The sequence below is a fragment of the Leishmania braziliensis genome, chromosome 7, assembly GCF_000002845.2.
Source record: "Leishmania braziliensis MHOM/BR/75/M2904 complete genome, chromosome 7".
Lineage (NCBI taxonomy): Eukaryota > Euglenozoa > Kinetoplastea > Trypanosomatida > Trypanosomatidae > Leishmania > Leishmania braziliensis.
In genome coordinates this window covers 1,362-13,543 of record NC_009299.2, presented here as the reverse complement: position 1 = coordinate 13,543, position 12,182 = coordinate 1,362, and the positions used below count along the sequence as shown (strand labels likewise).

Here is a 12,182-nt window from a genome sequence, read left to right as displayed (position 1 = left end):
AACAGGGCAGTCATCAGGGTTTATGCCCTTGCTCTTCACATATTGCTTGAGAATATGACCTTTCAGGTGATCGACTACCTCGTCGTGCGTCTAGACAAGGTAAGCAGGCCGATCGCTCTGAATCTTCAGCTGGGAACGAGCACCATACACACATCAATAAGATTCATCACATCGCACATACCGCGGGCGTACAAGTGATCGTTCTTCGCCGCGAGCTCCAGCAGATTGGAGTGTCACTTTTGCACGTCAACCGGAGCTGTGCCCAGGCGGCCGCTCAGCTCGATGCCCACCCTTGGTCGCACCGCTCTGCGACGAGTCGGCGCGAATAGCTTCACTATCCCCTCAATGTTTTATTGATAATCATACCAGACTTGCCGCCAACAATCTCCAGGTAGTTCTTGATGCAAGTCACAACATCAAGGTACAAATTGAGGCCTTTAAAGTAGCACGTAGGCAGCCTCTCCAACAACTTAACAGAACTAGAGGGGGTTTTCCTTTACAGCGTGCCTATTATCCACCATACAGCAAAAGTAACGCGCTACTCGAGCCCCGGACTCTCACAGGCCTAACCAGACGTTGCCTCGCAGCGGTAGACATACGCGTTACAACAATGCCACGGCTCAGCCGTCTCAGCACGGCCTTATCCTCAGACTCTCACACCACTAGGCAGCGAGGGCCTGGTGGGGGTGCGTTGGAGCCACGCTGGCAATCTGCCCCTCGTATGGATGGCACAGGGCTGTTCACGGTCGCACGTCGCCCCGACGCAGCGCCGTCCAGGAACCAGACCGCCGCCACCAGTAGCGGTAAATCTCTCTGGCCTCTCCATGTCGTAGGCGCTTGACCCCGTCACCACCAGGGTTGGCTCTTCATTGACAGAGACAGGTAGAGAAAAAATACATACAGGGACAAAGTGGTTGATGTCTTTCAATGATCTCTGAGTAGAACTCCAAGAGAACGACTCTGGGTTCAAAAAAAAAAAAAGCACGTAAACCAAAGACTTGCGAGAGACGTGAGGGAAGCTCAAATGAGATCTTCAGCCAAATATGGGGAGGCACCTTAGCAACGAGACAAGCTATTAGGAGAGAGAGGTAGAGAGAAGAGAGATGAACAATACCTGCGGCGCCAGCTGCTCCATTGACCATTTGAATACACCTTGTGCTCCAGCACAACAGGAAAGCGAGCTCTTAGCTGAAAAGAGAATCGCCAGAGATTCTTAATGTGCAATAATGGCACATAGCCATTTTTTCTTTTATCCCGATGTACAATTCAAAGAGGCATGGTACAAGGAAAAGGGGAGGAGAGAAAAAACAACGACTCACTGTAAAAGCGACACACGAAGAAAAAAGAGCGGATACAGTTAAGCAAACAAAAAAAAAAGATTCACAAGCAAGCGAGAGTCGTGACGTGCAGCGTGTTATCAGCTGGTGCAGCAAGAACACTACTTCCGCGTGTGTATGAAGAACGTACCTTCCATTGAGCACCACTCTACACTCATCTCTTGCCACAAATAATCCTTCATGTCGAACAGCTCAAAGGCAACAGGGTCTCTGTACGTAGCCACCGAGCGAGCGTGCGGGTACAAATCGTCAAAGCATAAGATACGAGTTCCTACAGGGGTAGATCGCAGCCGCTCCGACAAAAAGTGCGTCAGGGGCTTCGGGAAAAGAAGATTCGACATCAGAATAGCTGTCTGTCCCTTTTCCTCCTCGAAGTATGTAGGGGTGGAGATTAGTTCAGCCAAATCCGCTGTGATAATTTCCACAGCCGGCATCGGACGTTTGTACTTTCGCTCCAGTACCTGCTGCAGCACTTGCCAGGCTTCGCGTGCAACGTCTGCGTTGTGCGTGCTGACTTCCACACCCACGCACTTCGCACCAGTCATGCAGGCGACTTGAAACAAGACTGAACCATTGCCACATCCGAAATCGTAGAAGGTATCCTGCTCTGTGATCTTCATGAGATGCACAAGCCTTGACACAAAAGGTGTCAGAAGTGACTTTGCGCAAAGCTGTCGCGCACCAGACACCTCAACGACACGCTTCTTCGATAGTTGAGCGTAGGTATTCGATAAGATCTTTTCAAACTCCACACAGCAACACTCATCAGTGGCGCAATGATAGCATCCGTTGTCATTTGGAATCTTTCGAAGTGGAAGGTGAATGGGGTCGTGTGGCGATCCGCTCCCCAACTCCCTAGGAGTCACTGAACGAGCAGCATCGGTGCCTGCTGAGATGTCTTTCGTCACTTTTCCTATTGCTGCATCGGAGAGCAGAAAACGACAAATAGGCCGCTTTGGTCCGTGGTCAAGACGTGCTCTCTTTGCTCGAAGAACGGGCATTCTATGGGGAAAAAAAGATCACTGTAACACACGTGATGTAAGGGAATCAATGCAAGATTCAGCGAGCTGTGTGTAAAACAAAGGGCAACTCATCAGTAACACCGCTGTGCAATAAGCGCTGTTAGGGAGCGAAAAAAAAGGCTAAAAAGCCTCTACTAAAGGAAGACAGACAAGGAAGCCCTTTCTTCGCTCAGAAAGTTGCGTCAGTATGTCAAAGATAAAGAGAAATAAGTATAGGGGTGATGTGAAACAGCTTTTTCAGTGCACCTTCACGCGGCAGCAACGGGAAAAAATCTAGTAGCAAGACTCACTACTGTTGCTGTTAAAGTCGCCGTGATGAGCTACTTTTAGACGCGATATATTCAAACTCCCATGCATTGAGACAGATCACCAATTTCATTTGGACCTCAGTAAAGCTGCTCCTGCTCGCTGCAGAATCAAGAAAAGTTTACAAAGCACATCTCACATTCGCCCCTTTTTTGTTTCTCAAGAGAGAATTGATAGCAGCAGAGGACTTTCTTACCCTAAAAAGGTGCAGAGAAAGACAATTCAGCTTTTGTTGCGAAGGGCAGTCAAGCGCTCCTGGAGTGCTTTTTTGCGATTGTTTACTAGCTTTCTCTTAAAGTGCTCCTCGTCTGGAATCATGAGTTTTCCATCTTTGCAGTACGAGAGTATTAGATCACTTGTGCCAGGTCGAGGTGCAGTTACATTCCCCTTTGTGCGCATTTTCGCCTCCGACTCACGCTCGAACCGAGCCAACTCCAAATCTGCTGCACTTGTTCCCAGCCACGCTACTCTCTCCAGGTAGTCTTGATCTCGCGTTGCAGGCTGTTCAGTTTCTGCTTGGTCTGCGATTAGTTCATCTTCATCGGAGCTATTCGCTACCTCGTTTTCTCCCACCTCCTGCTCCCCCTCTACACGCTGACGCTTTCGTGTGACCAAAGCCTCAGGAAGCTCTTTTGCGCAACCGAAAAAAGTCTTCTTGCGTAAGCGCGGCAGAGTTGGCTCACCGGCGAGAAAGGATAGCCGCGCTTCCCACTGACACTTGCGAGAAAGCAGTTTATTTACTTCATCATTTTTTGCTCGAATAACACCCTCACCGTCCTTGTCAATGCTAAGCAGTTTTGGGTCTCGCAGCTGTGCCGTTTTGTCGCCGATTTCCTGCTTCAGTCTGAAGAGGACATATTTAATGACCTTTTCATCATCCACTTCCCTCGGATTTGTCGGAAGCCTTTCCACACCCAGCTTTGCAAGCCGTTCTTCTTCTTGTCGCCGCTTTGATAGTTTGTACAGGATTGTATTTTTACGTTCCTTTGATCGGGCAAGCGTGCCCTCAATTTCTCTCAATCTATCCTGCATTGCACTTTGAGGAGTGGTTGCCAACTGAAGTCGCAATGTGATGTTCGGCAGTGCAAAGATGAAAAGAAAAAAACAAGAAAGAAACAGGCGAATTCTTGTGCATACAGCTTTCAGGAGAGCGAGCCGTTGGAAAAGGGCAAGGACCTAGTATATTATCTTCGCAGGAGCTTTCACGGATACACGCCGCAGCAATCCCTCAAAACGAGAGCTTTTGTGCGCCTGCTGATGAACAGACTTCAAGCAGTGAGTAACGAAGTACCTAGGAGCACTTTACCCAAATCATTTCTTGAACTCATTTTTTGTTTCTTTGCTGTCAAGAAATTGCAGATTCAGTCTCGCAAGGTAAATTAATAGCTCATGTGAAAGCGAATAGTACACATACATCAGATTGCCACTTAATAAGCGGTCAAAACCACCCTCTTCCCGTGTGCCCACCACCAGAGAAGGAACAGCATCCCCCCCACTCCACACACAAAGTCGTAACAAACTGTAGCCTTAAAACTCACTCTCATGCCAACCCAATGGCTGAAAAAAAAAAAAGGCAGTGACATACACCTCACCACATTTTTCTCATGTGAGCTATGAACCACACCAACCACGTCTCACAGGGTCAACTGAAATACGCCCCAGGTGCGAGAGCAAATCGAATGCATCGGACCGGAGGCTCACAACAGTTCTGTAGCACATTCCACAAACACTGTGCGCCATTAACTGCGTCACACATCCAGATTCAGGTCCGTTGAGAATGACTGCAGAACAAGCGCTGATAAAACTCTATGCGCTAGTATGGCACTTTTTCTTCAATGCAGTACCTCGCCAATAACACGTCTCTGAACAATAGTGCACACTTGCAGCAACACTGTACCTGCCAGTAGCTCGCCGTAAAACTAACATGAAACCAGCATTGATATTGTATGGCTTCGTACATAGCGCAAGTGCAGGCACGCGTATTAGCGCTTTCCATTTCCATTCCCAGGTTCAACTCAGCGATGGTGGAGAAGCTTTCCCACCTTATTCTACTCTCACTAGATGATACTTGGCGTTTTGTGCAGCTCCTTCCTTGCCTAATTGTCACACATAGATGTTGTTTTGAGAGGCGAGCGCTCATACTTCACGATTATCTGACTGCCCTGCAGCCCTTTTGTGCCCGCCCTGCAACTCGAAGTGGCTCGCAGCTCCGCAAGTTTCAAGAATGACAAGAACGTCGTGGTCTTCAGTCCCGGCATGGTAGAGGTATCAGTAGCTTCATACACACAGCACTGAGGGTACCAAGCAGTTGTTGTTGATCAGACAGAACCGTGCTGAGAGATCGCATGGAGAAATACAGGTCTCTTTTAGCGCAAGGGCCTGCAGTCCTCTTTGAGTAACTACGAACTTTCTTAATCACACTGAGATTGAGCTCAAAAGTTAACGCTCGGAGCAACTTTTATTCCATCCCATTGAATCTCCACGCGATTTAAATGCAATGAAACACGACCAGCTCGCTGATTGTTTTGCGAAGAATTGCAAGGCATTTGTAGCGCTTGCTGTACAATACGTGACAGGGCTCGGGAAGTGCATCAACGCGTCACCCTCAGAAGCCTTCATCTCAAAGTCTCTATACTTCCAGCTTTGTTGCACAAATCCCATCCACACGGTGGTGCCGTCCCTGGACGAGCAGCAAGCGGTGAGCATTGATATGGGGCTTGCTGTGCTAGCGTATCCGCGGAAGGCACCATCTTTACAGGTGCCTTCCTCTGCGGATGCAACTTCAAAGATGCCTCCCAGGTAACTCATCCTAGCGTTTTCTCGCGGCACTGCGCACAGTATGTTTTACTCAAGCGGCATCGTTGCCGTGCAGGCGTCCAAAACTGAGCATCAAAGCATGCCAAGAGGGCCTAAAGGATGTCTGGATTGTGGAAAGAAGTGCTGGCAATTGCGTTCCTTCCGGCATCCTCATAGCTACTGGCGCCGAGTGCGAGAAGGTGCTTCCCCCCCCCCTCAGGTGCAAGTTACTCTTTATCCGGCACTGTTCTCAGTGCACGCATTTTCAGCTGGCTGATGACTCGCCATTGAGCCACTTCTTCATAGATTCGGAGAAGGGGTTTGCAGGATCGATGCGTGCCGGGAATCGTCTCACGACGGGTGGCGATATCCCGTCTCTTCTATCCCTGCCAAACCAGACTTAACATCGGCAGGCAGAGGTCATTGTGCACAAGTTTTTACTGCTCGAGAAGCAGATCGGCGGTGTGTAGCATGGCCGCCATCCTCTCATTGCAGACATAAAGCTGATGATCGGGGAGTTACTGAGGTAACCGGGACTCTGGATATGTCTTGGGCGCGGGTACCCAAGTCTCAATGTCGAAGTGACTGCAGTCGGGCTGCTTAGCGACATCTTGAAGAGAGAAGCTCATTTTCGACCCAAGCCCCCTTTTCGGTTGACAGATTTGCTTCAGGCAAAAGGAGCTGGTTATAATGTTCTCTAAGACTCTTCCCTTCTCAATAGTGGGCTGATCGTTCCACATGTCGGGTTCAAAAATTACCATATTGTGCGTCTCTTAAGAACGTTCTTCATTAATCTTTTCTGCGATCACCTTTCTCATGCGTGTACGTTGTGATAGGTAAGACAGGCAACCTTGCGTCTGGCTTGGTTCCTCTTTGCTAGTAAGCAGAGTGTGCTCAGTTTACTTGTGCAGAGTCAGTTTCATACACACCATGTAATCTTTCAAATGCCATTGTAGTTTCTTCTCACTTTTCATTGTTTCTACGCAGTGGGTTTAGGGTCGCATCATAAAAAAAAAAACCAGGAGCTCGGCTCAGCAGCCGCTCACTCATGAGCAAAGAGAGGATAACCTATATGAGCGCTCTCTTTTAAGTTTGTCGCACTTCCGCTCTCGCTTAGGTGTCATGGGTGCCTGCTCTTTGAACTTCTCTCCATCATTGAGGTTTGCGAAGGTTATTCACCATAGAACTCTATACAGAGACGCAAATTCCACTTTCTGTGTCCTTTTCTAGACAAATCCTGTAGGCTATATTGCGTATCATTCTTCACTCCGCTGCACCAAAGACAAAACCAATCATCGCACACCATCGCCCCGACTCTGCATAGGGTAGTGGCTGGCTGTTTATGTCCAGCGCCATGATTGTCAGTGGTGCTCTGCACCGCACCCTCAGCAACGAGGCTACCCTTTTGTCGTTTTTGATCGCCCCATTCCTGCTGGTGCTACATCACAGGGGAATATAGGCTTCATCTAGTGTCTACCACCGTCTCAGCTCCTGCATGGACTTGCAGGCCGTGCTTGAATCATGATGCTGTAAACGAATAACACAGGCTACAGTATGATGGGAATGATGGTCTACTATGTCCCTCTTTTTTTCTCTACTGATAGAATTAGCAACTATGTGTCCTCAAGATTGTGCGCGAGCGCTTAGTGCTGGCGGCGTGCGGTGCTCACAAGTACGAAGCTGTTGCAAGTGTAGCAAGACGTGAAGGCTTCATCCACTAAACCTGCTTAGATAAGTGCCGCCCAGAGCTACTGGGCGCAACCCAGGTATCTTTGGAGAGTCAGCAGTGTGGGAGCAAAGTAGTATAGCTTCTCACACTGAGTGACCTGGCTTGATCAGAGCCCAGCGCCAATGCTTTTCTGTCTACATGTAGCGACTTGTTCAGCCATGCATGACTGGTCGTGAATCCTGAGAAGCTGATGAGAGCTTCCTCATGTCGCCTTTTTTTAAATTCTGCAAGCGGCAGTGCAGTAGTGAGGGCGATGATGGCGAGCTTCCTGTGCTGCAACAGGAAGGGCAAAAGAACGGAATCTTACAATGAAGGCTGACGCCTGCAGTTTCCAGGCACTGCTTGTGGCGGTTACGGCCCGCCAATGGTTCAATGACATGCTGGGGCCGCTTGGTTACCAGTTTCGGCTCAACTCCTTTTGCGGCTACAACACGCACTCCGAGTACTGCAGCGACGCTCGAATGCGCCACACCATCGTGGATGTGTACCACCACAACTTTCTGGAACTGATACGGCAAGGGACTCGGCTTTACACTGGCGGCGAGGTGACATCGATGACTTAGCTGCCCGCTCCCATTCAACTGACACCATGTGAGGTGGGTGGGTGTCAGATGCTTCAACGCCAGAGCCCAATCTCTGCCCCGTGGTTCGGCTACTACCCGTGCAAGGCTAACGTGAAGCTCATTATCGGTGAGGCGCCACGGCATCTGAGGTAATGGATTGCTTTTAGTCACGATTCCAATGTCCTGCCCTTCGACTGAGTTAAGAGCCGCTTGTTGGCGAAGATTATTTGTCGAGCAGCCGCTCATGGATGCTTTCCTGTTTTCCACAAGTCGGCTTTGCGCAAAAAGACTGATACAGGGCTTCTTTCTCTCTCCATGTGAGTGCGTAATTGTACATTTGTTTTCAAGGACCCTATATCACCCTCCGTAAATGCAGCTTCGGCCATTCTGCACCGGCGTCATGCGCACCTTGTGCACTCACTTTCACGCCACACATAGACAGACGCACGTACATATAAACTAATCCTCTCTTCGCTCTTCTCTTCTACTTTTCCTTTTCGCATTGCACCTATTTGTAGGGTCGGGGTTCTCTTTTGTGTTCCCTAGACGTGGCTTTCCCCATCTAACACGCTGCTTGTCCTCGTCCTGTGGGGCTGTTTCCATCCAAGAAGCAAGACGTAGCGCAGGTTCGTTCATACTTTCACGGTGTACCATGCGTTTTTTCTGTTCCGATTGCTTTTTGTACTTTCTCAACCTTTTTGGTAGTCGACTCCGTGGTACCTCCACCCATCCACAATGAGTGCGCCCTACCTTTCCTGTTGTATAAGCCTGACCATTCCCTATCGTTGTGATACTTTTTTCTTGCAATATGTCAACCTCTGGTTCGGAAAAATGATGCTCTTAGGCAAAGGAATAAGTGTACGCTGCAGCTGCTCTTCCGTCTTTCCATGTGTGTCGGTGAGCGTGTGCATCGCAAATCTTTTTTTCTTTATTATACCGTGAAAAAACAGAGTTGCACTGATCACTGCCATTCCTCTGCGCTCGTGCCAAACACTTTTCGAATGTTTTTTTTCTACCTAGTCACTGCCCACCGTTGTCGTGTCATTCACCTTCTTTATACCCTCGTCTTCTTTCTGCTGCAGCCAAGTCACACACGCTCTTAGAAGTATCCCTGCAAAGAAAAGAAGCACAAAGTAGAACTTAGTCCTCAACCGCCATGAGCACCATGAGAGGTAAGCCGCATCTCACTTTCTCGGACCTCCAACTGTCCATCGAGGTGGGGTTCTGGGAGCAACTCCGGCAGCTCAAGCTCACCGAGTGGAGACTGAAGGAGCCACATGCCGCCCTGGCCGGCATTATGCGTGTGAATGTTTCCGATCGTGTGCTCTTGTCTCCGCCAAACTTGGTGCACCTGAGCGCCGGTAGTCTGCATCCATCGAAGCTTACCCAGGCCGCAGAAGAGAACACTGTCGAGGTTGTGAACGTGCAAGTGCAAGGGACGGTGAAAACCTTCAACTTCGCAGAAGAGCTCAATGCGCTGGATTTTCGGAGCGCGCTACTGTCGATTGCGGCGGAGACGCTGTTGGCGCCTGCTGTGGCGTTGCATGCCAGCGCTGAAGAGGAGGCGGATGCATGGTCCAAGATACCGTTTGCCACCCTTTGCATGTTCACGTACATTGATGCGAAGGCGTACCGCTTTTTTCACTGTGAGGCTTTTCCATGCATTTCAATCGAGGGCGCTTTGCTCGTCGACTCTCTAGTGTTGGGTTCATTACCTGCGCTTCCATTTTCCGCTGAGTCTGCGCAGGCGATACATCGCCACGGGACAGACCTACTCCGTCAGAAACCTGAGCAGGGCTGCAACCCGTTTCTGTCCATCTGCGCCAACAACAGCGTTGAGTTTATTTCCTTTTCACCGTCTGCCTTTGTCGCTGTCACTGCAACGAAGAGTAACAGTGTTGTCTTGTGCTTCTTCGACTTTTCCGACACTGCAGGAGGCGTCAGTCTGCCGGCGCGCAACTTGATCACGTGCCTGCGACTTGCAGTGCCGTCCCTCACCTCCCTCCGCCTGTATGCATTGCGGACTGGAGGCACGGAAAAGAGTATATTTATAAACCTGGAGTTCGATGCCCTCGAGGAGTCGCTTGTTGCTTCTCTTCGAGAGCGACTGACGGGCGCGTCGTCCGCCGACCTGGCTCGTGTACGGTGGAAAGAGGAGTTTCCCTCACTCAAGGCAGCAGGGTGGCGCAAGAAGAAGATCGAGAGCCTGGAACTGGGCGCCTTCATCAACTCCGTGCAGCGGGCTGACAGTGATTCCCGTTTCAACCTTGAACTAATGAAGTGGCGCGTGTTGCCATCACTGGCGTTGGATCAGATTGCCGGGTGCAAAGCGCTACTTCTCGGCACCGGCACCCTGGGCTGCAACGTGGCACGAAACCTGCTGATGTGGGGAGTTCGTGACTTCACCTTGGTCGACCGCGGCCGTGTCTCCTTCTCCAACTTGGCGCGGCAGTCGCTGTTCACCTTTGAGGCCGCAAAAGACGGCAAGACGAAGGTGGACGCTGCTGCCGAGGCGATTCACACCATCATCCCATCTGCCGTGGTGCACCCAGTGCCTTTGACCATTCACATGCCAGGACATCGCGTCGATGAGGCTCAGGTAGATAAAGCGTTGGGCGAAATTCGCAGATTGGAGGAGCTCATCACCGACAGCGACGTCGTGTTCCTCCTCACTGATTCCCGCGAAGCTCGCTGGATGCCGACCATCATTGCTGCGGCGACAGGGACACCTGTCATCAACGTTGCTCTTGGCTTTGACACGTACGTGGTGATGCGTCACGGCGTACGGGCACAGACCTCATGCCCCAATGCCATAGAGGAAGTCGAGTGCTCTGCCTCACTTCACACCGACTTGGGATGCTACTTTTGCAGCGACATCATAGCACCAACAGACAGCCTCAGTTTCCGTGCGCTTGATGAGCAGTGCACGGTTACCCGACCAGCTGTGTCGTCCATTGCTTCCGCAATCGCGGTCGAGCTCTTGGCCGAGTTGTACCAACACCCGAGCAGATTCCGGTGCCCAGCCTATCGTGAATCCGCCGCCGGCGCAAGTGACCAGGGGCGGTGCTGCCTCGGAGTCATTCCGCAGCAGATCCGCGGCAGCGTCTTTTCACACACGATGTATCACTTGTGTGGAGAGAGAAACCCTTTCTGCACTGCCTGTGCCGACGTGCTTTTGCACGCGTACAGGGAGGGCGGGACCGAGTTTCTCCTGCGGTGCGTCAACAGTCCCCTTTATATTGAGGAAGTCTGTGGGGTAAAGGCGCTTAAGGCAAAATGGGAGGCGGACATGAACGAGACGCACTGGAGCTCTGACGAGGACTTGGTTGACTAGGACCCGCTATCTCTGTTTCTCAAGCCTGAGTGCGGGAAACCGTCGCATTAAATCCCGCACGAGGCTCATCCGTGTGCTTCGTACATTTTTTTCCTGCTTTTTCATGCGGGTCTCTTGACCACAAGAATCTTGTCCAGTGCGAAAGTACTCTAGCTACTGATCACCAATGCTTTAACTCTATCGAATTACGCAACCCCTCTCATGCACCCTGATACACAAAACAGTACAACCTGCATGAGACCTCTTTCGTTGCGCCACCTGATTTCCCCTTCCCTTTCCTCTGCCGGCGACATCTAACACGGCTGTAATCCCATGTAAGTCAAACTTCTCAACTTTTCAGCTCCTTGGTATGTACCTTTGCCTGCTTGATTTCTTCCTTTACCTGCCGGCACTATGCCTTCCTAAGCAACATTGGGTCTGCACCCTTCTTGTCCAGGTCGCCATGCACCTCCCCTACAAGACAATGCTTATTCACAAAGTACGCTGGCTTCCCCTCTAGTCTCTGACACAACGACAGTTTGAGCTTGAGCAAAGCAACATCCATGCATCGCCTCCGCAGTTCTCCCGAGAGCATTTCTCTCACCTTAAATAGCAGGTCCGATGATGAAATATAAAGCCAGGATTCGTGACATTCCCTCCACGCCATCATACTAGCATCCCTCCTCCTCCCGTAACTGTGGCCAGGAAAAGTACCAGAGCCACGGTTAGGGGTTAGGGGTTCAATTGGCGGCGTGTAAAACCACAAAGGCAATCGAATGGCACTTGACCTTATAGGGGGGGGGTGGTGGTTGGTGGGATGTGGTGTTGGATCTGGGAAATTTAACCGATAGCTGAATCGGTGTTCTTCTATCCGTGGAAAAGGAATCCTGAGTGAGCGCGTGTTTCTCGGAAACCCACTCCTCACTTCCACTTGGTCGATAAATATGTATCTTACTATTCATGTGTTTTCTTATGGATTCTTACTTTACTGTTGTCCCTCTCTCTCTTCTCAAAATGTATGTAGTAATCACACTAAGTGGAGTTGATGCGGCCCGCGACGAAAAAACGCCCACCCACCCAACCCTAGACACGAATCTCTCGGATGTCCGGGACGGA

The 12,182-nt window shown here is 50.4% G+C and overlaps 3 protein-coding genes across 3 annotated transcripts; 1 reads left to right on the top strand and 2 right to left on the bottom strand.

The window, feature by feature from the left end:
• Positions 1–1,438: 1,438 nt before the first annotated feature.
• LBRM_07_0030 (conserved hypothetical protein) lies at positions 1,439–2,338 on the bottom strand (the record flags this gene model as incomplete). The annotated part of the gene is made up of 1 exon (XM_001562448.1): positions 1,439–2,338. One exon carries the CDS (start codon positions 2,336–2,338, stop codon positions 1,439–1,441), a length of 900 nt encoding a protein of 299 aa, XP_001562498.1.
• Positions 2,339–2,887: 549 nt separating this feature from the next.
• On the bottom strand, positions 2,888–3,697 carry LBRM_07_0020 (conserved hypothetical protein; the record flags this gene model as incomplete). The annotated part of the gene is made up of 1 exon (XM_001562145.1): positions 2,888–3,697. The coding sequence occupies one exon, from the start codon at positions 3,695–3,697 to the stop codon at positions 2,888–2,890; it is 810 nt and encodes a 269-aa protein (XP_001562195.1).
• A 5,212-nt stretch (positions 3,698–8,909) lies between these two features.
• On the top strand, positions 8,910–11,087 carry LBRM_07_0010 (putative ubiquitin activating E1 enzyme; the record flags this gene model as incomplete). Its single annotated transcript, XM_001562141.1, has 1 exon — positions 8,910–11,087. The coding sequence occupies one exon, from the start codon at positions 8,910–8,912 to the stop codon at positions 11,085–11,087; it is 2,178 nt and encodes a 725-aa protein (XP_001562191.1).
• Positions 11,088–12,182: the final 1,095 nt, after the last annotated feature.